Below are 27,215 nucleotides of genomic sequence, written 5' to 3' on the forward strand. Positions count from 1 at the left end.
GTTAACCAACTTTCTGACTGACTGTATCCCACTTCTTACATTAACACTGAAGTGAGCAGTGTGTTATCTGCAAGCAAAGCCTTCCAACAAACAGTCTCTCCACTTAAAAAAAAAAGAAATACTTAGTTCAGAACAACTAGGAAACACTAATTTTTCCAAAGATAACTTGGGATCAAATTGGAAAGATAAATGTAAGGAGAAAGAAAAGAACTATAAGCAGTAAATTTTTTAAGGAAACTTAAGTTTGTTGCTGTATCACTGCTGAAGTGCAATCTATTATCACTTTAGTGGTCTCCTCTTTTTTTTTTTTTTTTTTTTTTTCCCCAATTAGGACAGAATGAAATTAACTCATTATCAAAGCAGTCCTGAATTTAAGATGGTATAAGAGGCAGTAACTTAATTCTGGCCTGATAGGAGCTTAGGAAGTTTTGCATGATCAGGAATGTATCAGTCATGTTACTCTTGGTTGGTGCTCAATGAGAGAGAAGCAGTACTCTTACTGTGAAGTTTCGGAGATGGTTAAATAAGAATAACCACCCCTCATATTCTCTTAGAGAAAGCTAACACTGGGGGCCAGGTTGAACACCAAACCTGTGAAAAACTGGCACTAGTTCACTTGTGACAGCTGTTCCCAATTTAAGCGAAATATACGGAGGTATCTGAACAAATCTTGGGGGAAAGAAAGGACAAAGTCAAGCTTATTTGGCTGGAATGCTGCCATATATTTAAGGAAACCAGAACCGACTACCAACACACAGCATCTTTGCTCATTCACAGAAGAGATCTTTTTAACAGCTAAGATTGTATCATCATTGACGAATTCAGAGCAAAACTTCACCTAGAACTTCAACTTGTGTTGCTTTGTCACTGTACCTTTTTGCAGTACACAACCAAATGTAACCTCTGAACAAACAACTACCTAGGGTGACTAACACAATTCGCTAAAGTTTGGTTATAAACTGAAGTTTCAGTAACAGTCTTGGAACCATTCCTTTCCGTTCTTACTTGTGTTAGGTCCTTGCTTATAGGCAGAATTATGAAAACAGAACTGAATGCCAAATTACATGTGCAATCTGGAGTTAGAAGTGCACAGAGTCAGGCATTTCTGGCTTGCTTAAACTCAGATCCCATTTTATCCCGTGATACTTTATCATCTTAACATGACCTCCCTCTGAATTGTAACCAGTCACGTTTTAGGAATGATTCATTTTAGGAATATTCTGTTTCGTCTCAACCTCATGTTCAGAAATGCTTAAGACTTTTGGCCCCATCCACCCTTCTGGATTCTGTGCTAGCAATAAGGCTTTAACAAAGACTCGGGAGCAGCCACAATGCCGCAGTGTGAAAGTGGATGTGAGCATACAAGCAAGTAACTGTCTCAGAGACCTTCTCACAGTAACAGTACCTTGACCGCACAACGCTGTGATCAGGGTAAGTTCTGCTACATAATTCTAAAACATCTTTTGAAATTAAAATAGCAGGCAACTCAAAAAATCCAGTTTGGTAGGAAGTATTGGCTTACTTGAACAGGGTGTGCTTGCAAGTCTGTAATATCCTGATCTATGAAAAAAAATGATTTGCATTAATCAGCTGCACAGTGAGTAGGGTAGTCTGCTGTGAACATGGCAGCAGTGACTCCGGATTTATCATCTTCCAGAAACTCAGCATCTTCTGCCTTGCTGTCTGCAGCAGCTTGAGCCTGTTCTCCTGCCTGGACATCTTCAGCTAGATGGACAGGGCCTTCTGCCTGCCCCCCTGTGTACGTGGGAGTGCTGTACTTCATAAGAATAGTCTTAAATTGTGCCAAGGGCGCATTCGTGCGAACTCCCATAGGATCAAAGTGGGTTCTGCTTACTCTGTATCCAGCTTCAGAGAGATAGTTTAAGAACTTATTTAACCTGAAAAAAAAAAAACAAACAAACCCAAAACCATTTAAAAAAGAGTTAATGCTAATATCACTGATTCAATACAAGTTACATATCAGTTGTCATACTAATATAAGACTGGAGCTTAAATGAAAACCTTACTTTGGCATGTTCATTCCTTTAATACTGTGTCTGTGGATATTGTAGTAAAATGCAGGGTGCTCAGCGCTGCTCTCAGATTTTTGTCGCTTGGCTGCATTTCGAATCACTTCATCACTTTTTCTTTTTCCTGGAGCACAAAAAATGCCAGTGAAACCAGTGAATATCCAGTGAGACCACAAAAAATGCCAGCGAAGCCAAAGACAGCACATACAAGAAAAAGCGACATAGCAACTACACCTTTGTGTCTGCTTTTATAAGGTAGTATTTTGCAGAGTTGAAATCTAGCCTGGATTTAATTAACATGCCATTTTCAGTAATAAAAAGTGAAGTCAAGAAGGCTTCATGGAGTATTTAGCATTCTGCCTTTACCAGTGAATATGATTCTGGATGAAGGTAAAGTAAGATCAGTATTCAGTGGGAAAATAAATCCTGAGTACCAGTATTGTTAAATATAAAAAAAATGTGAACCCTAGATTGGCTTAGCGATCACTTAAATTATAGTTTAATTTGAAACTGCTAGAGGTACACCAAAACGATCTACTTACCGTGTACCAAGTAGGACTCTGCAGAAGTATTTGGTGTTTTAATATATACACCACATTCTTCTAGAATACAATTAAAAGTCAAAATTAATTCTACTGTAAGACAGTAAAATAGCAAAATGCCTTGGTTAAACAGAAAGAAATAATACTACATTCTGGCCTAAAGAAGGAAGCATAGTAAGAAGCATACATACAGGTACCTTGAATTTAGAGGGGATATTCAAAATACAGTTTCATTTAATAGTAGAACAGCATTCCCATACAGAAAGCTATTTCTTTTGGCACACCGATTTGCAATCCCTGCAGAGTATGCAAACGATGACAGCTGGAGTCCTCTCTTCCTAACAGGACATGCTCTCAGATTGGGATCGGGATACACCAAAGAACTAGCAGACACTTAGTATTTCCACCTACTTCAGGGAACATGCTGGATTTCATGGTAGTCAACATGCCTCCATTATGTTTATTTGGTTTAGGACCTATCGTCCTCATTAAAGATGTCTAAATCCAGCACTCTGCCTCTGACAGACCTTATTCTTTTTGCAGCACCAAAGACGCTCTGACAAAGCTGACAAGCCCCACGCTGCGTTCAAAGCAACGAACGTTTTCTTGACCTTTTTATGTATACACCGCTGTTAGTAGTAAGTTATCAAAGAGCAGTACCTCTCTAAATCACCACAAAGCCAGTCCTTTTTGTGAGCAGTCTGCCATTTTTCTCACCTTGTTTGTTCTCATCACAAGGACTATGGGTAGAAAAATGTTTGAAAGTTGTGCACTCAGCTTCGCAAACTAATGCTTTCAAAAGCGGCTGAGCTTCATCCAGACCATACTGGACAGCCTCAAACAGCATTCTTCTGAGGAATCCGGTGTTAAAGAGGGCTCCTGACCTATGAAATACAAGACAAGTGAAAAGTTAAGACTTCTTAATGAAAGCAAGTAAGTTGCTCTCTCACCCAAACTGATCAGCAATTATTTTACACCAAAGTGCTGCATCAGGCTGACTGTGTTCTTAACTTAGCGATGCTGAATTGCTGTTTTCAATGACAGTAACACTGCTCTCATGTTAAAAATCAAGATCTCAACAATGGTAATTTTATTTCCACCACTGACTTGCCCTACGATGTTGAAAAAGTAATTTAACCTCCAGAAGAAAGGTACTGTCAATTGTCAACCATTTTTAATACTGCTGAATTTTAATACTGAAATGGTTAAAAGACTTACCAAAAGATTTATTCTTGTTTCTCACAAGAAAAAGTCTAAGTATTAATTATCAAGCAGTGTATTATTTACTACCATGAGCACATGTAAGGATTTACTAAATAAATTCTTCCCAAGTATCAAGTAACAAACTGTTGCTTAACATTTGGCAACTAGAGGAACACACAGCCACGTTCTACTGTGCAGGACATATTACATAAGTTACACTGAACGTGAAATTTAAAGCAAATTTCTTATTATTTATTAACCAGTTTGAACTCTTATGAACAAAAGCAAAAACTGAATACCCCACTGAATTCAAATCAATTAAATGTTTCCTGGATTCAGCCCGATTGCTATACTGCCTTTTGTAGTGCTAAAACATCCAGCAGACTTGCATTTTCGCTACATGACTGAACAGCTGACCTCCAGAGGTCCTTCCAACCTAAATTATTCTCCGATTCTGTATTGTGTTCTGTGCTTACCAGAGAGGACCAAGAACTACTGCCGTCTTCCCGGGCATACTGCCGTGACAATCACAAGGCAGCTGCTGATAAGGGTTTTCTACAACAGAAAAACAGGATTTAAGTTGTTTTGAAATAGTCAGCAATGCTGACTTTACTGGAGAGAGATGACATAGATATGAAGTAGTAGCTTACTTCAGTGGAGGGATTTGGAAGGGCAAGCAACAGCAGCAGTGTGACAGTGTTCTCACTTCTGCCAAGCAGTGCTTATGAGAATTTAGCGATTGATGACTTGATCTTTAATCATTGTTAAAACATTGAAGGGGAAAAAAAATCAAACTAAAAAGCCACATAATTCCTATATTTCTTGGCAGACTTCAAGTAACAAGGAAATTGTTAACCTTCCTACACTTATATAAGTAGCTGTCCAGGTTAACAGTAAAGAACAAAAAAAAACTTCAGACATCAGCCAATTACATCTACAAAATACAGCCCACCTACAAGTTTTCTAAGCCATAAGTCAGCTTGCGTGCAATTAAGGCATTAAGTAAACAATTCATTTACTAAATAAGATCCCTACCATAACACTGTACTTATCGGTTACTCATTTCTGTTCTTAAAACTTTAGCTAAGTTTTTAAAAATCTTTTTAAACAAGGTCATTGCATGCTCCTGCACCTGACTGAGCAGGGTGCTCCAAGACACCACTGTTAGTTAGGTATTGAAGAACCTGTACCTTTGAAACAAGTTTTTTCCTTTTAGATTCACTTGAACTACCATCTGGCTAGTAGCTCCCTCCTAGCTTAATTTTTGTCTCCTACCTCTACTAACTTGTGTATAGAGACAGCCCACGAACAGTTGGTTTTTAACCTAGAGGCTGCCTTCATTTACCACCAAGTGTTAGATGAATTAAAGGAAGGTTGCATACCTTTCCTACCACACCTGCCGAGATATTTCCATCAGGCATTTACAGGTACTGCCCAAGGCCAGGCAGAATACACCCTCATCTGAGGGGAAGCGATACTGTTTAGGCCACTACATTTTAAGGTAACTGAAATGAACAGTGGAAAAACAACCTGACACCAAAATCTATCAAGCTGCCACTGTATGGAGGAACCAAACGGTAGCAAAGACTGTCCCACTCTTCATACCCTTCAGTGAAAGGACAGATCCATGAGCATACCAGCAACCCCGGCAGCTTCCGCAGCTACAGCTAGTTGGAGTATGTCCTATCTAGAAAGAAATCCTGTACATTTACAGCAAAATCCATGCAGACAACTATCTAACCCACTACCATAAAGCATGGTACCTTCTCCACCTCATATAATACACTCATTGTTAGATTAAAGGGAATTATTACTTTACTAAAGGGATGTAAATATAAACAAGGCCTAAACAAGCACACAATGGAGATACAGGAATCAGACCTTCTAGAAAGTACAAAGGAAAATCCATTTACCTTCTACCATATTACCCTCTTTCTGAAAAATTCTCTCTTCGCACCACTGGCAATGGATGAGGTATCTTATTTTCTTTGCTGAATCATCTGCAGGAGATGGTCCCCTTAAAACTCTGACCACTACTAGAACAAAATGTTCTAGAGCTACTGCGAGTAAAACTTCAATGCCTTTGTTACAGCGAGCTGCAGCTCTGTGAAGGAAAAACAAGCACAAAACCACAGTGTACTGAAAGCAGCAGACTACGATTGCCACGGACACCTGAACCTGCTGAAAGATTCTTGAGAGCTCATCCACTTTCTAGAAAGAGGTAGTAAAGATCTGAGAAAGTGATCAGGAGAAAGTTTTGTTTAAGTGCCTAGTTTTGTCTACTTCCTGGAAGCCTAAGTAAATCTTGTTTTACTTCTTATCACGTCTAGAAATACTGGTCTGCCATCTGCATCATCTTTCTATCCAAATACCTACCTATTGCCAGGATATTGTAACAAAAAATATAAACAAACTAAATGAAAATCCCAGAACGCAGAGATGTAGAGGGACACACATGATGGTAAATCATCGAATGTTAATTAAATAAGGACTGTGGGAAGGCAAGTGACCAGGTAAGCATTGAGAAGGAAGAAGAAATCTTTAGGGGAGCTGGAGCATGTAACCCAGAACAAAATTAAAACTTTGCTTGAGCAGCATATCTGTATCTAAGAATATTCTACAAGGAACAACTTCACATAGGCAGGGAGATAGAAAAGTAAAATCTAAACATATTCAGGTCAGTATTTTTGCTCTGGCATTCTGAAGACCTGTGCGCACTTTATTTCATCCGCCTGTCTTTCCTGAGCAGCTGTCCCATCCTTTTGCCTGTATCTTTTTTTCCTCAATTAGGGACCAGGTTTTCTGTCTTCATTTATTTAACAGATTGAATTTACTGAGAATATCTATATGCAAATGCCTTATTTCACAAGTTAGTAATTACATATATCTTTTTAACCTCAAGCACGAGGGCCTGGGGCAAACATCAGTTTCCACTGAAGCAAGTCTAACTGTAATGCTTAACTAGAAGCCATTCAAGCAGCTTAATTAATATTTACGAAGTCCTATGCAGCACTAAAATGACAAAATTGACAGTAGAATAAAAGAGTTTGCAGACAGGCAAGCCTGGCTATTACTTTTTCTATTACCATCCCTCCCTACCACCAAAAAACCTCCCCACCATCCCAAATCCTTACCCTATTTATGCATTTTCACCTTGCCCAGTCTTTTAGTTTAAAATTTACATCATCCCGTATCAGCACACATAAAATATGAAACGTTAATTTTGTATCAAGAAGCCTGGCTTTTAGAATTAAGGAATTCTGGAAACTGAACATGTACAACCTACAGCAGCAGTCTTAGGTTTTGTATCGCTAGTACTTTTCTAATTAAAGTTTCTACCAGAATTTGAGCAGATTTGTTTTAGCAGTACCTTGTCACAGCAGCAATTACTATTCTGGCTGCCAGTTCCTTGTAGTACTCTGTTCTGACAATATTACATCCATAATGACGCAGGGCAACGTGTTGAGCCTTTGCATACAGAGAACTGATGTCTGTGGACGTCAATGACACAATTCCAAGATTTCTCACATTTCTGAAGGCAGAATCCAGATAATTCACAGAAGTTCCAAAGGGGTCCAAATGGCTGAAAAAAAAAGGAAATCCCACCGAGTATCTACAGATGCTCAAGAGTTTAGCTTTAATCTCAGGAAAACACTATTTTATAAGCTTCACCTATGATCATATTTAAAACAAAATGAGAAGACTAAAATTTACAGTACACCTTTCATGAATTACTCTGGAAAACTTAAGTGTCAAACCGCAAGAGCCAGGGCAGCACTGTGCTGGAAAAACCCACATCACCACAAAGCCAGCAAGTCGGGGTTTTTTTTGCCTCCTGACCCACTGACTAATTCAACTTACAAGAATATTGGCCTGATGCTTCCTTCATCCTTAAAACAAAGGGAAACTTCTAAAAACAAAAATATCTTCACATGTATGCATTCCAGTTTATGTACTAAATAATTAGACTAATTTTCAGCCTGAATACCTGCTGCTTAATTAGCTTAGATCTGGATGTTAATCAACACAAAAAGAGTCCCATCACTTATTTTGATGTCTGTATACGTTTTGAATGTATGCATCTATAAATCCAACTTGGAAGAATTAGCCTACTTTAATTGAAAATGAATATGCTGCAAAATGGATTAAAACAAGAGATGCAACAAAGTCCTACACAACAATATGCAAAGGTATGAATTTTCAACTAATTAAAAGTTTTAAGAAAAACAAAACAAACAAGAAAAGATAAATCATTTCTCTTTATCAAACAATGAAGTTATACCAAAAATAGTTTGGCTTAAAATTTTCATGTACGTTTACAGTCCATTCAGGGTGTCAGAAGGGCTTACTATTTTTCCAGCGATTTCTAAAACATTTCAGATTAAAGTTATGTTCCCACACCATTTCTGGAACAACACAGTTACATTTAAAATACCAAGAGATTTGCCTGTTCGTAGCTTCTTTCATTCCAACTTCCCTAAATAATGATACACTGCGAGATCGGGTGGGGGGTGTCATTATCAAACCGGAAAATTATTAAGAAACGTTCAACACTTACATAAAATCAAACGATCTCAAATGCATTATAACATTGGCATCCATTTTTGTCACCTCAATGGTGTCAGTATTTTCTTCTCCATCTCCCATAGCTTCGTCATTGTCATCTTCCTTAGCGTTCAGTTTCACCTTCATTTTGTTTAAATGGCAGTTTTCCTGAATCATTGTCACAGAATTTTCATTACAATCATTAATTGTAACTTTCACAGAACTTCTGAGATGCTTTGCCCATTGTAATCCCATTATACCTAAGGAAAGACAGAATTGTAACTCTGTGACAGAATAAGGAGTTGGTTTCTGGGTTGCTGAACCCACTAAGAAAAAAAAAAAAAAATCATCCTTTTAAATGCTTATAATACAGAAGTGTGTGTGATGCTGGACCCACAATCTACAGGAAAGCCCCTTGGCTTGTTTAACACTCCAGTGTAGCAGACAGACTCCTGTGACAGACCACAGCAAAACACAAACATGAGAATAGGTACTGTGAAGACTTTTTAGGCTGCCTCCAAATGTTTATTGCTGACTTTCGTAGTGAAGTCCACAATTACATTGTAGAAGTGCAGGACAAGGTGCATTTGTGAAGTCTGGCCTAGTTCAGAATGGTGATAAATTAATTATCAAGAATTTCTGTGCAAAATGCTGAGCAGTTACTGCTGTTCTCAACTCCGACCTTAAGTTTACAGTAGCTGGCTGATGAGGCAGCAATCCAGATGTCTTCAGATTTTTGTTCCAGATGGTTAACAGACACTGATATAACTACTTTACATTTAGTTCATGTTCAGAATTTTTGTAATCAATTAAGAGATGATTCTGATAGAAGCTTGGATTCATCACCATTTTTGAACTACAGGTTGATTTTACAGCCAGATTCCAGAGCCACGGAGTCACAAGAGATCGGTGACCTTGGACGCAAGTTTAAGAAGATGCCATTTCATGGACGTTAAGGCAATCGATTTTAAGGAGACCACTCAGCTTTGATTTAATATTATTTACAGTCTTTTTAAAAGGTCTAATACCAGGCTCTTGAAGGCTTGTTTTTTTGCATGGAAGCTAGTGACTGCCTGCCTAAGGAAGAAAATTATTGTGTACCTCAGAGTATTTTTGAATATGAGATGTCAGTTACTACTGATTTCTGCAGCTTCATACTATTGGATATTAGCCAAGAGATTAAAGAAATTGACTTTACCAGTGGCACCAAAAGCATCCAAACATTCTATCGGCTTACGTTCCTCAGCTAGAACGGCTAGTGCGCAGAAGATCAATTGCCTTGAAAATAAAAAAGAATAGTCATAGGAAGTAAGTTGAGAAAATATTTTTCCTTCCTCTTCCTTATTTATTTCCCTTGAACATAATACTAGAACATTTAAGCTAAACTCTACTTTTTACACAGAAGAATTGTAAATCAAAATCCTCAGCTACCCTTAAAAGTTTAATTCTACAGCAGGATATTCAGAAGGTAAGATCCTGAATCAACCTACTAGTTACTCTAACACTGGAAAAAGTGGCTAGCATTCAAAAGTAAATAGTGTTTTTCTTACTTTCCCGGCACAATCTGATACTACGGTACTAATGGCTCTGTGTTTAAAAAGGTGTCAGAAATTACTGTAGGGCAATGAAATTCCACTGTGTTGAGGAACGGGCCTTGCTCTTTTAGACATGGCCTTAGCCTTAGTTGCAACGGCCTTCTTCAGAGGAATGTCTTCGCTGTCACAGACATATCTGAACTAACTTTAAACCTGGAAGCTCAAATAGTAACAGCACTGAGAACACGAGGGGTCAGCATAGGCTGAAGCCCAGTCCTATGCGTTGGTATCAATGCTCACACCTTTTATTTGTGGTACAGACACCATTTATGACTCTCCTTAAAAAAAGACAATGTTACTTCCTTCATCTTTTTTAATGCAAATAGTAAGACACTTGAGAGAATGAGTCCCAAGAGAAACAGGCCTAGAATATGAAAACTGTAAATTGTAGGTACGCTGCTGTTCAGTTAGAGGAGGGCAGTGACTATACATGGTATCTTGTGGAGATTCACAGAAAAACATCTTATGTGTATACAATGAAGTTAGTTTACAAGTGTGCTCCTTTCAAATCCTGTTCCTCTCCATAAACTACTCACTACAAAAAAATACTTAATCGCTTCAGAAATTACAGTATTTCCCATATAGTGCTCTTGGGCTTAAATATTATTTGTCAAGAAGAGTTTTCTGATGGAAAACTATTTCTCCTGCCCTCTGAACAAAAGTTTTGCAGGGTTTGCTTTTCAAAACACATGAGTATTTTTCACTACAAACTCACCACCGCTCTGGTGCATCCTCCCACTCCCTGTTCTCTTACCTGTTGAGTTTCATTTTAGGATTAAAATAGGAATCTGTTTTCTGAGGTGTGGAGTAGTTGGGAAGAACCTGCACATCTGTGGCCGACTCTTTCAGCACTTCATGAGAAGACTTGGGAGGAGGAACTAAAAGAAAGTAATTGTGGGGGAAAGGAAAGAGTTAGTGAGAACTGAAATTAACATTAGCACATTTGATAAATTAAGTTGAAAATTTTCTCCCGTATAGCATGAAGTCTGGATTATGCAGTAATCCAAGCGGCACACATGGATCAGTTAACTAGTATGTGGGGGGAAAAAAGCAGGCAACAATTTATCTTCTAGTCCCAAGAGTGGCAGATAACGATCAAGCTCTACCACGGTTTTCTTCCCATAAAACACCAGATTTCTTTCTCAGTCAGGCTCCTATGTATCCACTCAAATTTAAGAAAGCAAGACCCTGAGCCTGAGGCTTAGCACATTTGTTCTGCATGTTCAAACATAATACATTGCTAATTAATTAAAACCCTATTAACATAGTCCTGAATGTATATCAATGAACTGCAAAAATCCCTCAAAAAGTTATCAAATAGCTTCATGAAACGTGTATAGACAGCACAAGCATAAGGACAATTTCAGCACTTAAGCTTTGTATGAAATAGTCTGTGGCAAAACAAGCTTTCTGATTTGACAGCTGCAAACACATGCTGTCATTCCTCTGAGCAATTTATCCCCAGTCTAACAGTAGCAAAATTTACTCAGGAATGACCAGGAAAAATTTGTTAGCTATCAACTAGATACCTTCCAGTGCTCAGCTTGCCTGTCTCTGTGCTTTAAAATACACAGATTGCATATCTGTGAACCTCTCTACCACGTGCTCCATGTTCACAGCCCTCAAGTGTTGCTGAAGCACCTCCAAAGCATAAAATATCTGACCTCTGAATTTCTCCTCTTCCCGTGAGAAAAAATAACCACATGCATTTTGTTAAAAAATGACAAATGGGCCATTCTTTACTAACAGCTCTGAAGGGAACCATACACAGATTAATATATTTCACAACACAAACTCTATATATATATAAAGTATGGAATATGTACTATTATCAGTTCTTAGACATGCAAACTGATCCCCAGATGCTAAACTACTACTCCTAAACTGCATATTGGCAACAGAAAGAAGCGTGACCCTCACAGCTCCCAGTCTCATCTTTATTATACTATATTTAGATAAAATCCATACATCTACACAGAGAGAAAAAATCAGACCAATTTTCAACAGTAACAGTCTGGGCTGTAGCAAAACAGCCTTAATTTTTACACAACAGCTACTCAATAATGTGCTTCTTACTTGACAGCTGTAGAGAACAGACAACTTGCAAAAGTAAAGATTTGGTATTCCAATAATTTAAAATGCTTCCAATTGAGTTTATACAAGTTTAGAAACACAAGTCTAATTCTGGAGAAAGTCAGACAGGATTGTCATTTACCAAAGAACTACGGACAGCTCTGTCATGACTCTCCAGGACTGAAAAAAAAGTCATCTTGTTTTGTGAATCCATGCTGGTGCAGTTTGGATAAAAAGCAAAGGATTTTTATATTGCAGAGATTTACTCAAGACTGATTTACAAACACACACAGCCAAATAAACAGGCATTAAATTCTCTATACAGATTTTGTTGCATGGATTCCATGTCCTCCATTCTTTTGGAGAGACAGAAGCCTACATTTACAACATTAAACTAATTGTGAATGGATTATTATTTATCAATAAGAACAGAGTAGGTGGTCAATGCAGAGACTACATCACAACACTGCTACACCTCTGAGGTAAAAAAAAAGTTCTGAAATATTGAGGGCAGCTTTCTCATTAGTAAAGCTAAATCTGTTTCGGAATTCTTCTCATGTCTCTCACCCACATACCATAGTTATTCCATGTGCTAGATAGTATAAAAAGATTGAATGTTTTATAGAAGAACCTACCTGTAATAAACCTTGATTCAGTTTCTCCTTTATTCACATGACGATTAATATGACCTATCATGTCAGTTCTTCGCATGATAGTTGCTGAACAGATGATACAATGGTAATGGGCTCCCATCTTTGAAACTGTCTGTAAAATATAATATGTGTAGTTTCAGAATACATAAACATGGTTAAAGTAGAACTATACCAGAACACAGGCATATGAAGAAGTCATCTCTCTGTTACTTCTAGTGCATACAAAATATTTTGAACCTACAGCCACAGAGACTGTAAATAATCACACCCACAGAGCCAGCACAGCACAGCTATCCCGCCACAGCACCACAACCGACTAAACTCTGCCAATACTCCGTATACTCAGCACACAGGGAAGGAACTGAGAAGCATCCATCGCCTGGCCTAATGAACCCGCCATCTCTTCCACACAAAGCTACTGTTTACTCCAAACTGTGACGGTGTTTTACATGATCTAGGCAGCTACCCACCAAAGTAAGAGAGAGATACAACTACATTCAACTACCCAAGGGTTATATCAGATACTTATATTCTGGACTGATAAGATTTTGGTATCCCACACTGGATAGCAAGACGTATTTTGAGACTAAGTAGATCGCAGAAGTTCCCCTAAATCACCTATTTCCCCCACTTCGTAGGGTAACAGACGTTTCTGTGATTCAGCATTTTTACCTGGTCTCCAACGAGGTTTGGTTTTACTGGACGACAAGGTAAGTGGCAGATGCACATTCTGTACCCTGGAAAACAAATTCTTGTCACATCACAGTACAGTAAGTAAACAGAACGCATATGTCCTATACCACAAACTCTGATTAAAAATGTTCTTTATTTTTAGGGCATGGTCTCATTTATGATGCCCAAATACTGCCACAAGACAGCAACAAGAGAAAATTACCAATTATATGATAAACTTGCCTTCCGCACAGAGAAATTTATCAGCTAATTATACATCATAAATTTTTAAAATCTGAAAAAATTACATACAGACAATTCATTTTAATAACTCTGTTAGCATCCTACAAAGCTACAGCGAGTCTTTAGGCTATATGGTATATAACTTTCAAAAGTGCTTGTGAGTATTTTACAAAATTATTGTTACCTGGCTAAAAAAAATTGTGTGACTACTCCTATAAAACATATGTTCCACGGTTTAAAGAAAAAAAAAAAAACAACAAAACAAACCAAAGAAATCTGCTAGTGCACACAAAAACAGAGCTCCAGTCAGATCATTTTTAATTTGATTTTAATATTGTCCATTGCCTGATTAGTATTTTATTTCCTGCAAACTCATACACCTAGTTCTTTAAAAACACATACTGCTCATTTTCTTTTCCTTCTTAAACTTCCTGTAAGGATTTTAACGCATCTGACAAGCAGATCACAGAGTTTGTTAAAAAACAGGTAAGGCTACTAAATACTGATACTAAATAGAGCCAAAAAGGACTACACGTGTGTGTCGTGGTGCCTTCCCCCCTCCGCCTCCTGGACTGCTTTATAATCTCAGGAATTCCCTTCAAGACTTGGCCTTTGTGCAATGAGTTTGGCAGTTACGCGTCCCTTGACCGTACCAGGAACTCTTGCACGGCTAAGGTGGGGAGCAGCACTGACCGTACCAGGAGCTCCGGTTGCCTGGCCAAGCGGGGGACAACCCGTCATCCCCTGACAGCCCTGGAACCTATCACTGTGGATTGTAACTCGGGCAGATAGGTACGGGAGGATCGGTACCAGCATTACTGGAATTTTTGAGAACTCCGGTAATTACTGACCCCGATTGTGGCCAGGATGGACATTTACTGATGCCTGAAGTCAACCATCTCTCAACCCTATAGAGAGCGGCACCACGTGAGACCCTCTGAGCTCTCCTGGACCACTGCAGGCTGCGCCCAGTATCTCCCTCCGAGTGGGACGCTTCTCGGAGTTTGCGAACTCTTAACTTTGCAAAGTTCAGAGGCCTGGAGACAGGACCTGGGCTGAACTCCAGGAGCCCCCTCACTCCTTGAGGCTCAACCTTCGCCCATTGAGACAATCATTTGAAGTGAGTACTTCACTTAGCTCAAGGGGAATTTTTGACAGGTACCTTTATATGCATATTGTGTGTGTGAATCGATTCAAATATTGTAGTAAATCCTATTTAATCACTTTGGAAATGGTAGATTAACCAATGATTAATTGCTGCTAAATTCCTGTGATTCTCTCTTTAACTGTGAATAAACCTTAAACTGCTGCTAGACAGATATAATCCTCAGACATAAACGGTTGATAAAGTCTAAGGCGAAGTCTGGATCCAGCCACACCTAGGCTCCTCTCTGAGAAGGAGTTTAGAAAGCAAGAGGGTCCATTCTGAACCTTGTGACTCAATGGGAGAACCTCCTATACTCCCTTGTACTTTCAGTCTCTGTATAAATCATTCTAATTCGCTTCTACCGCAATTTTTTTCTTTATATATATTCAATTAATTTAATAAGTAACAGCGTGAACCTTACCATTGAACTTTGTTAAATCACACTTTTATAAATTTCTATTAAAATCACTTTTGCAAATATCTTTGATGGCAATTCTTTAAGCAACCTAACCACTCATCCGTGACAGTGTGTGTATGTCTGATTATTCACAATATAACCAAAACTTTTATTAAAAGTAATTTTCATTATATACATATTTTAAATTTTATAGTAATTTTCATGACATGCCAAGCAATTGTTGTTTTTTTAAAATGAGAAAATGCACAACTGTAACTATTTTGGCATCTAGAAGAATAGAGAGCTATTTTACATTTACATTTTATATCCCAGGTCAAAATTCATTACATCAAAACACAGTTCTAGTTCAGAGCTGGTAACAAGATGCCTAAGTCAAGAGGAATTTAAAAAGATGAAACACAGAACGATGTCCTACATGTCGACAATTTCTTCTAATATTTACTATTTGTATACGATTGCCATTACCTTCAAATTCAACAGAAACTTTCCAATGCAAGTTCTGAAGGTGACGATGGAGTTTATGACTATAGCAAGCTTTGAATTTCTCCTCAGGACACAATGGACAAGGCTTCTTTTCATCTGACAACACAAATAAACAAGAAGTATGAGAAACATATGAAATGCAGTTACCACTGATGTTAACAGAGATGCATGTTAAGAGAAAAAAGAATGAAGGTACTATCAATGGGAGTTAAAGATTAGTTCCCCCAATATTCTATTTCAGGCATACACAAACTTCAAGTTTATGGACTGCCTCTTTCTACTCCATAGAATATAGACAAGAACCACTATTGCTTTAAAGACCATTAACTGCTACAACCTTTAGTTTTTGTTTTCTAGTATTTTTTACTCCAGCAACATGAGGCTAATGCAACTTCTGATGAATATTGTAGTATAACAGAATTTTATAGATTAAGTCTAGAGACTTGCAATGTTTCAAAAAAACTTCAACTGAAGAGGTTAGAACAAGAATCTGTCTTTCCTCCTCCTGAATCTTTTGGATAAAACAAGCACCCGGTATCTTTTTACACTATAAAACAGACAACGTACTCTATGTTAACCTAATTTTTCTTTTCCTGCATAAGGGACAAAAAAGCAAAGGCAAGATTATCTGACATCAAAGGTGTTGAAGCACTTGAAGTACTAACCTAAATAAAAACTAGCTATTGGGAGACTATGTTGTAAAGCTTAGGAGATACTTATGATCTATATCCTCATTAAAAATGGAACAAACTCTCTACAGAAGTTTTTGGCATATTTGTTAGTACAATTAAACAGACATGGAGGCAGGCTATTATTTCCATCAGTGGCCACTCTAAAAGGTGCAAAAGCCGTATGATGCAAATCCTATGTGGACCCTGATGTTTTTCTTGATCTGTGAATAAAAACTAGTTTCAGCTGCAAGGGCTGCCACTACGAGCACTAAATACATACATATAATCAGAGAAAAACTAAAAATTGTAATAAAAACACTTTGCAGTCTTAAAGCAATCCTCCAATACACCTCGGGAACAGAAATGAATACAGAGTGGGGGAAAAACCCATCCAAAACAGAATACATATTTATTTAAACTGATATTTAAACACTGCAAAGGCAACAATTAGCTTCCCTGTTATCGTGGCACTTGAAGCAAAATAAAAATGAGACTAAGGTGCTGATGTATAGCTAGAACTAACATTTTGCTGATCCATGCACACTGCCAACATTAGAAATGCTACAATGCAGAGGAAAAAGATGGAAAGGAATCATTAAAGCCTTAAATTTACCGAAGGAAGTACAACATATGAAAAGCAAGGGAACAAATTATAAAGCTATTCTTTATGAAGCCCCTAGTCTTCAAGCATTATAAATATATGTAGCGTGTTAAAAACAAAAACTAAGAAAAAATGTAGATACCTGTAACATGAAGATCTGTGTTCTGGGATACTGCCATGGTAAACTCACCTTCTTTCAGGTCAGCTAGCTTCTCTAGGTCAGCAAGATGTCTTTGAATTGAAATATGTTTCTCTGAAAAGCAGAGATATTTAGAAGTTAAACATTCTTAGTTAAAGAATTATTTTTAGTTTACTGCTATTTTTTTATGCATCATTTCAGATCTAACACTATAGTAATAGTCATTGGAACTGGAATACTTGTTTGTATCCTTTAACTTCCATGTTAGAAGGAATGACTGCAAAATTAATTCCCAGAATGGCTCTTTAATAAGATCCACATATTTCCATATATTTCTACTTGCTCTTTAATGCTGACACACATCAAATTTCTCAAATTGGGAAGACCTTCATTTGAAAAAAACAAGCTGAAAAGATCAAGTCACATACCTTTTACTCCTGATTTTCCTGCTCAGCATCATTAGTGAATGCAAATCATGCACAAAGTAGTATAAAAATAGCCTATGAAGTGTCTGGCAAAACTAAAATATCAGCTAGAAGTGGATCAATTGTAAGGAACAATTACTCACTGTATAGCCAGGATACATCAAATTTTACCACTTTTTTTTCTCCCCTTAGGAGACTATTTAACCTTTAAATTTACCTCCTGATTTTTCAACTTATCAGTCAAAGGAAACAGTGGAGAATTTGCTAAAAACAAGAGAATTAGCTTATCCAATAGATCAGCTTTATTGGTTTCAGCACACAGAACATCCCGGTTTACAGTAATACTGATTCTGTACTGATTTTAAACCTTTACAATGTTTTTACAACATTAGTCTTCCGGTTTTCTTATGTGAAACAAAGATAGCAATTGATCAATGTGCTCAAGATACAGAGGTGAGTTTTAAAGCTAGGGTTAAAAGCAATTCCTAGCTTGTAATTTTTGTGCTTAGATACAACAGATTTTCTGTGCTCTCTGTGGTGCTTTTAGCGTCAGAGCCTGACATAGACCATACCTCATCTAACCTTGACTTCTTTTCTGTCACTGTGTATGTCTGAATTTCTGCAGTGATTTCTAGAAATGTTAGTAAGGGGAAAATGGCATCTCATTTGAAAGAGACTTCCAATGCCTTAGGAAAATATTTTATTCAGATGCATGGGAAAAAGTATCCATACCTATCAGATGTATGGAAAATGAGATTTCACATATTCCCTTTACCTTTCTTCCCCACTATTTCTACCGTTACTCCTCCTTTCCTCAAGCACACAACACAAATATTCTTAGAGTTTATTAGCAAACCTCTTGGATAATCAGATGATACATCCAAAATGTTGCTATCAGATTCCCTTGTGGATTCTTCCTGTGTTCCTTTTTCTTCAGTTTCCAATTCTGACTCAGTAACTTTCACATCCAGGTTGCTGCTTTTTACTTTTCCAGAGACAACCACACCATCTGAATAAAATCAAACAAAAAAAGCAGTTGAAGTGTTGTTGATATAACTGAATTATACAAATATGTTCATTTGTTTCCAATAATTTGGTGCTTCTAACAGGCAAAAATAACTACAAGTGTGAAAGAGAGAAAAAAAAAAAACACCAAACAACAAAACAGTATGTTGGAGAATAATACAAGATTAATTATCGCTCATCCTTGGAAACGACTGTGAAATAATGCCATCCTGGAGAGGCGGAACTATTTGCCCATCTGTATCATCAGATGTTTAAAGTTAACAAAACAATATTTACATGTTATTTTCTGGCAAAATAGCAAGACAAAGTAAGCAAGGAGGAGGTCCAAATATTCCTAATAATATACTAGCTGCTAAGAAAATTTGAAAACAGAAGTTTAGAACTGTTTATGACTAGTTGAACAATGTGAAAAAAGGAGGGGAGTAAGGAGGGAATTTGCTATCATCAGAGGCCCTGATGATGGTTAACTGCTGGTGCCATCAGCATTTGCAAATGAATGACTTCTCTGTGGTAGCACAGAGATGGGTGGACTTAAGAGGCTGAGTAACTGGGCAATAAAATGACAAAAAAGAGTCAAGTGGCTGACTTAGGGGAAAAAAACCTAATTTTGATTTCACATATGAATGGATGGACTTTGAGCTGAACATCAGCAGTCAGGACTACCACCTTGGGATTTTAAAATACAGTTTTGACGAAAGGAAGAGGTGTAAGTCCCCAGAAGCAGTGGGTCTCTCTGCCCACCAACTGACATTAGGAAGTACTAGGAAAAGATGCAGATAGCTCCGCTCAGCCTGCTTATTGAACGGTACGGCCCCTGATCCTCCAGTCTTCAAAGGAACACGGTAGAACTAGGAAAGTTTCAAAAATGGGTGACAAGAAATAACAAAGCTATGGCATCACTTCTTAGCTATTGAGAAGCAGCAGAGCAGGCTATGACTTTTCAGCCTGGATACAACAGATATCTATAAAATCGTAAGATCCAGAGAGCACAGAAGTCAACCACTCACTGCCTATCCCAGCACAAAAACTGGGATGCACCAAATGGAGGTATCAACTGGAAATTCAGAGCAGAAGAATGTTCTCTACACGACCTACTGTTAACGCTGCAGACCTCCCTGCCACAGGCTGCTGTGGATGCTGCAAGTCTACGAGTGCCAAAGTGAGAATTTTATGGAAGAGAAATCCACTATGGGATTTTAAATATGAAAATACGACCTTTGGCTCAAGAAAGTAGGGAATAACAAACTTTTGTGTTTGAAGATATTTCTGGAGGATGCATTAATGTATGATTGCTCTGTTCTGCTAGTCCTCCCTAGCCATCTACTCCTGGCTACTACTGAGGACACAGTAAGGGCTGGAAGGATCTTACAGCAGTTCTTGCTAGCACCCTGGGGTTTTTTGTTTGTTTGCTTTTAAACACTGCAGTTGGATACAAATCTTTGCTATTATAAAAAAAAAAAAAAAACAGAAAGAGGAAAAAGAAGGAATACCTGAAGACAGGGGTTAGGCAAATTGTTTAGAAAGACAGAAGCACAGAGTAAAATTACTCTACCTACCTTAAAATATATCAAGACCAGCATTGCTACTCAAGAGAGCACTGCTGTATTTCTCACAGATCTATTTTTAAGCTGACAACTCACCTGAGACAGACTTGTATTTCCTGCCCACTTCTCAGTTAAAAAGTTGCAAGATGCCTGGTGATAGTTTCTACACACTTTATTAATAGAAAGGCAGAAATAAAATTAAGAAGGAAAGGGATTTTTGGTAAGAAATCCGTAAGAAGAACAATGATTGAGTATGACTGCACGTGCTGTGAGAAAAACTGTGAGAACACTGTTAGAAAAATGCATAGTGAGAGCATAGCAGGGACTGAAGTCCAGCAGAGTTAAATTGCATCTTTAGAGCAAGTGTATAGGTTAAAATGGTTGAAAAAGAGAGTATGCATATATGTACACATAGTGTATACACATATCTACATGAAGAGAGGTAAACTTTCACACTAAATGATTAAGAAAAGCAGGCTGTTACCGAAGCAAGATTGCAGGATTTTTAAAAAGCCCATCAGGAATCACTGATTATGCACAAACATCATAATCCTTCGAGAGCGTAAATTATACTTTTTTTTTTTTTTTTTAATTAGAAGAGTCAGTTCACTTCAACTCTGAGACTGCAGTAGGAAATGACTGGCATCAATGCCACATTTGGCGCGGCTGGAAAACTGGCACAACCAGTTTAAACACATTTGGCAAAAAAACCGAGAGGGGAAAACGCATGGGGCAGAGCCGGCACGGCACACGCCGCATCCTCACCCCGCCTCCAGCAGGCCCCGGTTTGTAACGGGACCTGGTGGACCACGGGCTGAAATAATGTAAGCTCACCACCAACCATAAAAGTACCTCATTACATTTAAAGGGAGGAAAGGGCGGCACAAGCCCCGCGTTCGCCGTTTCGGAGCTCGGCGGGAGGCGCCGCGGCCACCGCCAAGGCTGAGCCGCGGGGCCGGGCCGGCCGCCGCGGGGAGCACGTGTGGCGCCGCCGCCGGCCCCGCACCGGCCCGGTCCCACGCGAAGAAGTCGGTAAAACGGGGAAAACCGGGCCTCGTTCCCCTCGCAGGGGTTCCACGGTGCAGGTGGAGGGAGAAAGGAGGCTCCAGGCGCTCGGCTGTAAATTCAAACCTCCACGGGGCTCTCTCAAAGCGCCTCTCCCGCCTCCGCATGGCGCCCGCCCGCCCCCAGCACCTCCCGTGCACGGCGGGGCCGCGCAGACCCGGGAAGAGGGGCAGCAGCCGGGCGCCGCGCTGCTGCCCTCAGAGAGGGACGGAGGGCCCGGCTCCCCGCTCCCGCCACACCGCCCGCCCGCCCGCTCACGGTCCCCCCACGCCCGGCCCTCACTGAGCGCTGCGGTCTCGCCGCCGCCTCCGGTGTTCTCCTCATCATCGTTCTCCCGCCCCGGCTGCCTCCGCTCGGGGGACAGCCGCGCCAGCGAGGCCTCTGCAGCCTCCTCCGCTGCCATCTTCTCCGGAGACAGCCCGGCGGCGGGCGACGGGAGGCGAGCCGAGGCAGGGGGACGCGCCGCCGTACCCACACGCCTCTCGTTCGGGCGGGAGGCGGGAGCGGAGGCACGGCGCTGGCGGCCCGGCACGTACGGCGGGGAGGAGGCGGGCCTGCACCGCCTACATTTCCCAGAGCGCCTCGGGACGAGGGCCGCCTCGCCGGCAGGACTCCAGCTCCCGGGGCAGCCGGGCCTCGCCCAGCGCGCCCCGCGGCGGGGAGCGGCAGCGGCAGCTCCCGGAGGCGAGCGGCGCGGTGGGCTGTGCCTGCCAGGGAAGTCCGCGCCCGGAGAGCGGGGCTGCGCTCGGGGTACCCCTGAGGCCCCTCCGCCAGGACCGTCCTCCTGAGGCCGCCCGGCGCGACGGCGTGGGGGGCGCGGAGCCGCTGCCCGCCTCGGCCTCGGCTTCGACTTCGACGGGAGGGTGCGTCTGAGCTGGCTGGCCGTCAGGCGGGGCCGCCCCCGTGCCCTGCTGCCGGGGAGGCGAAGGAGGGAGGGGAGGGGAGGGGAGGGGGTGCGCTGGCAGCTGCCGGGTGGGGTGCGGTGGGGTGGGGAGGCGAGGCCGGTGCTCCGGAGGGCCCCCGTACTCGCCCTGTCGTCAGGCGCGGCGTTGGGGCAGGAGGCTGCTCCCCCTTCGCTCGTGGCGGAGCCGCAGCTCGTCCTGCCGTCGCTCAGCCCGCCCATGTTGAAGGCTGTCCTGAGGAGCCGTCTGTTTACTTGGTCTTCCCTGCTTCGTGGCTGAGCTGCTGCTGTGGCCTGTCTGTTTAGGTGGTTGACCGCTGCTCTGGAGATTCACCTCGAGAGCTTTGGGAGCTTCTGGTGAAGCTTTCTTACAGCCCCTTAAACCTCTTCTTGTTCGCGGCAGGCTCTCGGAACTGGTTTGTCTTAAGGGTGGTGTAGTTGTTGCGAGATGTCACGGTATTACCTTCACCGTAGGGGGGGCCCAGGGCGGGAGTTGTATAGTTGGAACTGCTTTAAAACTTGACGGCTGTATGACTAAATGTTAAAGGATGTTTGTCTCTATTAGTCTGGTATGTTTGCTGGTGCAAAATATGTGTCCCTGGAGCAGATGGTAAGGTGGTTGCCATCCTTTTTTCTGTGAAGGTCTCTTAGTAGTGACATGTGAATAATTAACCCTGTTGAAATCTGCTGTCGCTGTGTCATGAGAAAACATGAGTATTAGAGTATTTTTTCTCTATGCAGTTAAAATTTATTTTTTATACCAGCTGGAAATAAAAACTTGAAATAAATAATAACGGCAACACTGTTTTTCTTAGCATTTGAAGATGTCTAAAACGAAACTGAAGAAACTAACTGGAAAGGAAGACTGCTTGGATGGCCGGGATGACAAAGTAGGAATAGCTGTATTATTACTCTTATTATTTTAATTCGAACCCCCACATTTAAGAGAAGAGCATGAATTGTTTTGCAGTCTTGTGACAGAAGGATGAATCAAATTTAAAGGTGGGGTCATTAAAAACAGCAGGAGGATTGAATTGGTCAGGTAACTGCAAGTTCTATCCAGATAACTAGCTTATGTTTTTCTCCAGAGGCTATGACTAGCGTGGGTATCACAAAATAAGAGATGATTTTTTTTTTTTATTTTAGTGTATCTTCTGGTTGAGGAAAGTTGAGCTTAAAACTGTTACCAAAACCACTACTGTATTCTGGTATTGTTCTTTATCTTGGATCATATATCTTAATTTTCTGATTAACCACAAATTATACTTTTCAGCATTTTAGCAAGAAACTCTCAAACATTTCCTTTTAACGCCTGAGATGTAAATCAATGACCAAAATTCTTGGCATACTCTGGTACATATTTGTATTTAGTGAGTAAGCTTTCACTGAATCGCTTGGGCAATGCACATGCTAGAGGGATGATAATCTTTCTGGTCATGCTTGTATGTAGCTTCCCATTCTTTTTTGTTGTTTGTATCCCCTTCTGGGAAGTTATTTCCTGCCAGTAGTGTAATACATATCCAATAAATCAGTAGTTTAATAAATCCACACTTAAGTTTGCTGGATTTTTTTTTTTTTCCCCTTGGATTTTGTAAAGTATATATGAAATAAGAGAACTTTTAACTGTCTTACCATAAATGTCTCAAAAAATGTTTGGAAGTGTTTATAAATGAGTGTGATATGATGGCCTTGTAAACTGAGTTATACATGTTAGAAGCCTTTTGTTCATGTAGAAAATGTTGTTCAAGGCCAAAACTATTTTTTTTTTCTCCTGAATTCCTTATTATTATTCAATTTGTCTTTTAACATTAACTTATTCTAAGGTGGCTTTTTTTTTTTTTAACTTCTGCAATACAAAGGGTAAAAACTTGGCTTAAAACCTCATACTATAGCTGTATTGCCGTTGCTAATGCCTATACCAATTTGAAGAATACAGAGTTTTAACTGTTGCATGATCTCACTCTGTTTGAGACAGCATTAAATATTGCTATATGCAGACATTGACCAGTGCAAGCAACACTGAGAACCCAAACTAATAATAGCAAAAAGATAAGGAAACCTCTGAATAATAGCAAGTGTTTCTTCAGTGTGGTCACAGTATGGATAAGAGGTATCTTCAGCTCTTACAGGTGAGAGTAAGCCATTTATGTAGAGCCATATTTAGGCGTGGTTGTGTGGGGGCTTTGGTGGATTTTTTTTTTGTGTGTGTGTATGTGTGTTGTGAGCATGACCACAGATTACAGAAAACTTTATGCCTGTTAGCTTTTAGTGGTTTGGCATATGATTCCATAAGTATGAGTGAAAGGACATTTGTCATGGTATAAATTAGAACAGCTTTACACAGAGCTGTCTGGAGGAGTCAGCACAGCTTCCTCTTGGTAACATGGCCTGGATAACACCAGGTGATATGATACCCATGGGATTGTAAACAGAACACCTAGAACAGTCTGCTCCAAGAGGACACTTATCCCAAACTGATAATGCTAAGAGGAAAGTAACAGTACGAAAATTTGCTTAAGATGCCCAAATTAAGTGAAAATCAGAGAATTATCAAGAGACTTTTGAGAAAAGATGGAGCTAAGTTGAAAAGAAATACAAAAAACATCATGAAAACTCGTGGTTCTAGGCCTTGAAGAGAGGAAGCGGTAACTGAGGAGCAGCAGTGAAACTGGGGTTGGTACTGCCAGTGGTTGTCCCACCAGCATCACGACCTCCACCTTCGCTGCCGGACACTGTCAGTAGCCTGCGTTCCAGCTGGTAGAGTGACAGTACAGGGGGGGCATCCCGTAGGCTCCCACACCTTGGGTGTGTGTACGTGACCTCGTGGGGGGCCTTTCTCACCAGCGTGTGCGTTAGCAGATTGTAGGAAGTGGTACGGTTGCACGCATGACTGGCGCACCCGTGTCTTCAACAGCGTGTGTGTGTGCCAAAGTCTATCATGTAGGTGTACGAGATTTAAAACTTTCTGGTACCAAGTCATCTGATCTGGTGTCATATTGTAATTGTCTATTATTGTAGTTTTTCTGTTGTATTGCTATTATTGATCCTGAGTGTGTAGTTCACTGATTGCCAGTTAGTTGAGTTCTTAATAAAGAAATAAAACGCTTTGATTCCTATTTGATTATAATGATGTAAGTTGAACAGGTCTTCCTGCAGCAAGTTGCATCGCTATGATTCTCAGTGGCAGCAGCCTTTAACAGCCTCCTAAGTTATGATTTCTTTGGTTTTGCTGCTGTTACAACTCCAGACCCAACCACAGGCAGAAGATCTCAAAATTTCCTCAATTCATTAGGGCTCCACTGGTTTCTGCAACCCTTTCATTTTTTTTAATGAAGTGCTTTCTTAATGTGTAAATAAAATAGCTAAGGCTTCATAGGCCTTTGCAGGCCTCTCTAATTAGGAGAATCTCTGCAGCAGTGACCTAACAGCCTCACCGAGTCAGCAAGACCCAATTATTGAAGGAGGGAATTATTTGTAAAAGGATGTACTGTCTGGAGCTTCCTTATCTGAAGTAATCCATATGTTACCATTCTCTGTTGTAACTTCCTACACCCTGCTGTAGTTTGGGGAAAACTGAGTTGTATAACCCAAAGGTGTATAAAAATTAACTGCCTTGTTGGGCAGAGTTCATATCAGCAGTCTGTCATTTTGCTGCTCTCTGTTCTCTCCCATAGCTGCAACAGTAAACTGCTTTCTGTTCTGACCTGATCAGTTGCCTTCCAGTTATTCCACAATGTGAATGCGACGCAGCTTGCAATATAGATATGCCAAGCAGTGATATAACTGCTTTCTAAACAAGGACCATTCAAGTTCTTTGCTTAGGGACTGCAGTTTCACACTGTTCCACCTAATTAGTAATCTGATGAGAATTAATAACACATCACTTCTGCACAAAAACCTCCCATAGAAATATCCTCTCTTTGGCCTTACCTAGGGGGTAGTTGGAAGCAGTCTTCAGGTAATTTTCTTTTCCCTAAGAATTTTTATAAATATACAAAAAATGTATATTTTTACATACTGATATACTTGTAGAGTATATGAAACACATGAATCCTAAATGTGTTTAATTAGTTGAGCTTTCTCTATTTATAACCCAGGACTGTGTGCCACATTCAGTTTTTCCCTTTGCGTTCTTAAATACAACAAAATCTAAATACTAGATTATAGCAAGGTATGTGGCTGCCTTTTTGAAGGTTAACTTATTCAAGATCATAGTGAATCTAGCATGAAATAATAGCTTGTTCCATCTTATGAAGGTTTGTTTTTAACTGCAGTTTCCTCTATAAGCCCTTGAATTTTTTCCTTCTTTCAGAACTCTGATGACCCAAGATCTTATAACCATACTATGAAAGGAGAGACAGAACTTCAGAGGTAAATTCTTGCTCTGTCATTAAATGGAACTACTTAAAACAATCACAGACTTTTTTAAATACTGAATTTAAGAATTTTGTTGGACTTGTTCACCGAATAAAATATGGTATTTTAACTGATGAGGTGTTGGCATTGCATTAATGAGTAGGTTCTGTCTAAGCCGGGCAGTTTGAGATAGCTGAGAAGACAGGGTTCAGAAATTTTTTTTTTAACTCTAATGTATGCTACTACACTTCAAATAAGGTAGGACTTATATCCTTCCAACACTGCTGTCATAAAAAGATAATTTTTTTTTTTTGGCTTGAGCTCTACCTTGTTGGTCTGTATTGCATATCACGCATGTTTTGTTAGCAAAAAAAGCTCCAGTGAAGTCTGGGACATAGTTCTGCAGTGAACTTGGTACCTTCGATAGATTCCTGTAGTCCTGAAATCATTGATTTCTCCTGATGCTTGAAGTAGTTGATTCCAAGGCAAAGAAAGCAATCTTTCACCTTGAATGTAGCAAATGTTAAATGGTGTTTGAAAACTACTTCATATAAAGTGAGAATGTTCTCGTGAATCCTGAGATTGCCAGGCTTTGGATTGTTTCTTAATCATGGCAAAATCTTCTTGCAGTTTCTCTGTTAGCCTGGAGTTGTAAGTTGTAGGATATTTAGCTGCATGCATGCATGCTGCTAAGCACTGTTTGTTAGTACAGTATGATATAACCATAAGGCAGTCGCTATGTGCGAGCAAAACTCTATCATAGTCCAGTACCCCATCCCTGACAGTGGCCAGCAGGGCTTGCATAGGAAGGAATATGTGAAACAAGACAAGTACAAAATGATTTTTTCCTGTCGTACACCTTCCAGCTTCTAAGAACCAGTTA

At 40.0% G+C, this 27,215-nt stretch overlaps 2 protein-coding genes across 11 annotated transcripts in view; one reads left to right on the forward strand and one right to left on the reverse strand.

Annotated features, from left to right (window-relative positions):
* Positions 1-458: 458 nt before the first annotated feature.
* TRMT1L (tRNA methyltransferase 1L) lies at positions 459-21,622 on the reverse strand. 4 transcript variants are annotated; one of them, XM_082314668.1, is made up of 16 exons: positions 21,358-21,622; positions 18,297-18,449; positions 17,067-17,129; positions 15,587-15,700; positions 13,314-13,378; positions 12,624-12,753; positions 10,670-10,793; positions 9,519-9,598; positions 8,334-8,580; positions 7,146-7,358; positions 5,689-5,879; positions 4,252-4,330; positions 3,290-3,456; positions 2,573-2,632; positions 2,028-2,154; positions 459-1,898 (listed from the first exon to the last, which is right to left on the reverse strand). In XM_082314668.1, the coding sequence occupies exons 1-16, from the start codon at positions 21,476-21,478 to the stop codon at positions 1,583-1,585; spliced, it is 2,250 nt and encodes a 749-aa protein (XP_082170794.1). In that variant the 5' UTR covers positions 21,479-21,622; the 3' UTR covers positions 459-1,582. The 4 variants fall into 4 exon arrangements, with proteins under 4 accessions (XP_082170794.1, XP_082170793.1, XP_082170792.1 ...); XM_082314667.1 differs by having other exon boundaries at positions 2,573-2,629; positions 17,019-17,129; XM_082314666.1 differs by having other exon boundaries at positions 17,019-17,129.
* Positions 21,623-21,731: 109 nt separating this feature from the next.
* SWT1 (SWT1 RNA endoribonuclease homolog) overlaps positions 21,732-27,215 on the forward strand; it is a 40,594-nt gene continuing 35,110 nt past the window's right edge. For 3 of the 7 annotated variants that reach the window (XR_014228151.1, XR_014228152.1, XM_082311665.1), the window contains exons 1-3: positions 21,732-21,938; positions 22,792-22,866; positions 26,289-26,347. Coding sequence is in view for 1 of the 7 variants with exons in the window: in XM_082311665.1 (XP_082167791.1) it covers positions 22,801-22,866; positions 26,289-26,347 (125 nt within the window). In the remaining 6 variants the exon portion in view is untranslated. Of the gene's footprint in view, positions 21,939-22,791; positions 22,867-23,951; positions 24,106-24,602; positions 24,734-24,766; positions 24,788-26,288; positions 26,348-27,215 lie in introns of those variants that run through there. The other 4 variants (XR_014228153.1, XR_014228154.1, XR_014228155.1 and 1 more) reach the window with 4 other exon arrangements.

Source organism: Platalea leucorodia (assembly GCF_965183815.1).
Source record: "Platalea leucorodia genome assembly, chromosome: 5".
Taxonomy (NCBI): Eukaryota; Metazoa; Chordata; class Aves; order Pelecaniformes; family Threskiornithidae; genus Platalea; species Platalea leucorodia.

What these genes read in the sequence shown, in the direction of transcription:
- TRMT1L (XM_082314666.1), bottom strand. Translation starts at nt 21,478, where the DNA reads ATGGCAGCGGAGGAGGCTGCAGAGGCCTCGCTGGCGCGGCTGTCCCCC. An exon ending in CACAGATCTTCATGTTACAG is followed by an intron (nt 15,701 to 17,018) that starts GTATCTACATTT and finishes TTGTGTTGTCAG; the next exon opens with ATGAAAAGAAGCCTTGTCCA. An exon ending in TTGTGATGAGAACAAACAAG is followed by an intron (nt 2,633 to 3,289) that starts GTGAGAAAAATG and finishes ATTGTATTCTAG; the next exon opens with AAGAATGTGGTGTATATATT.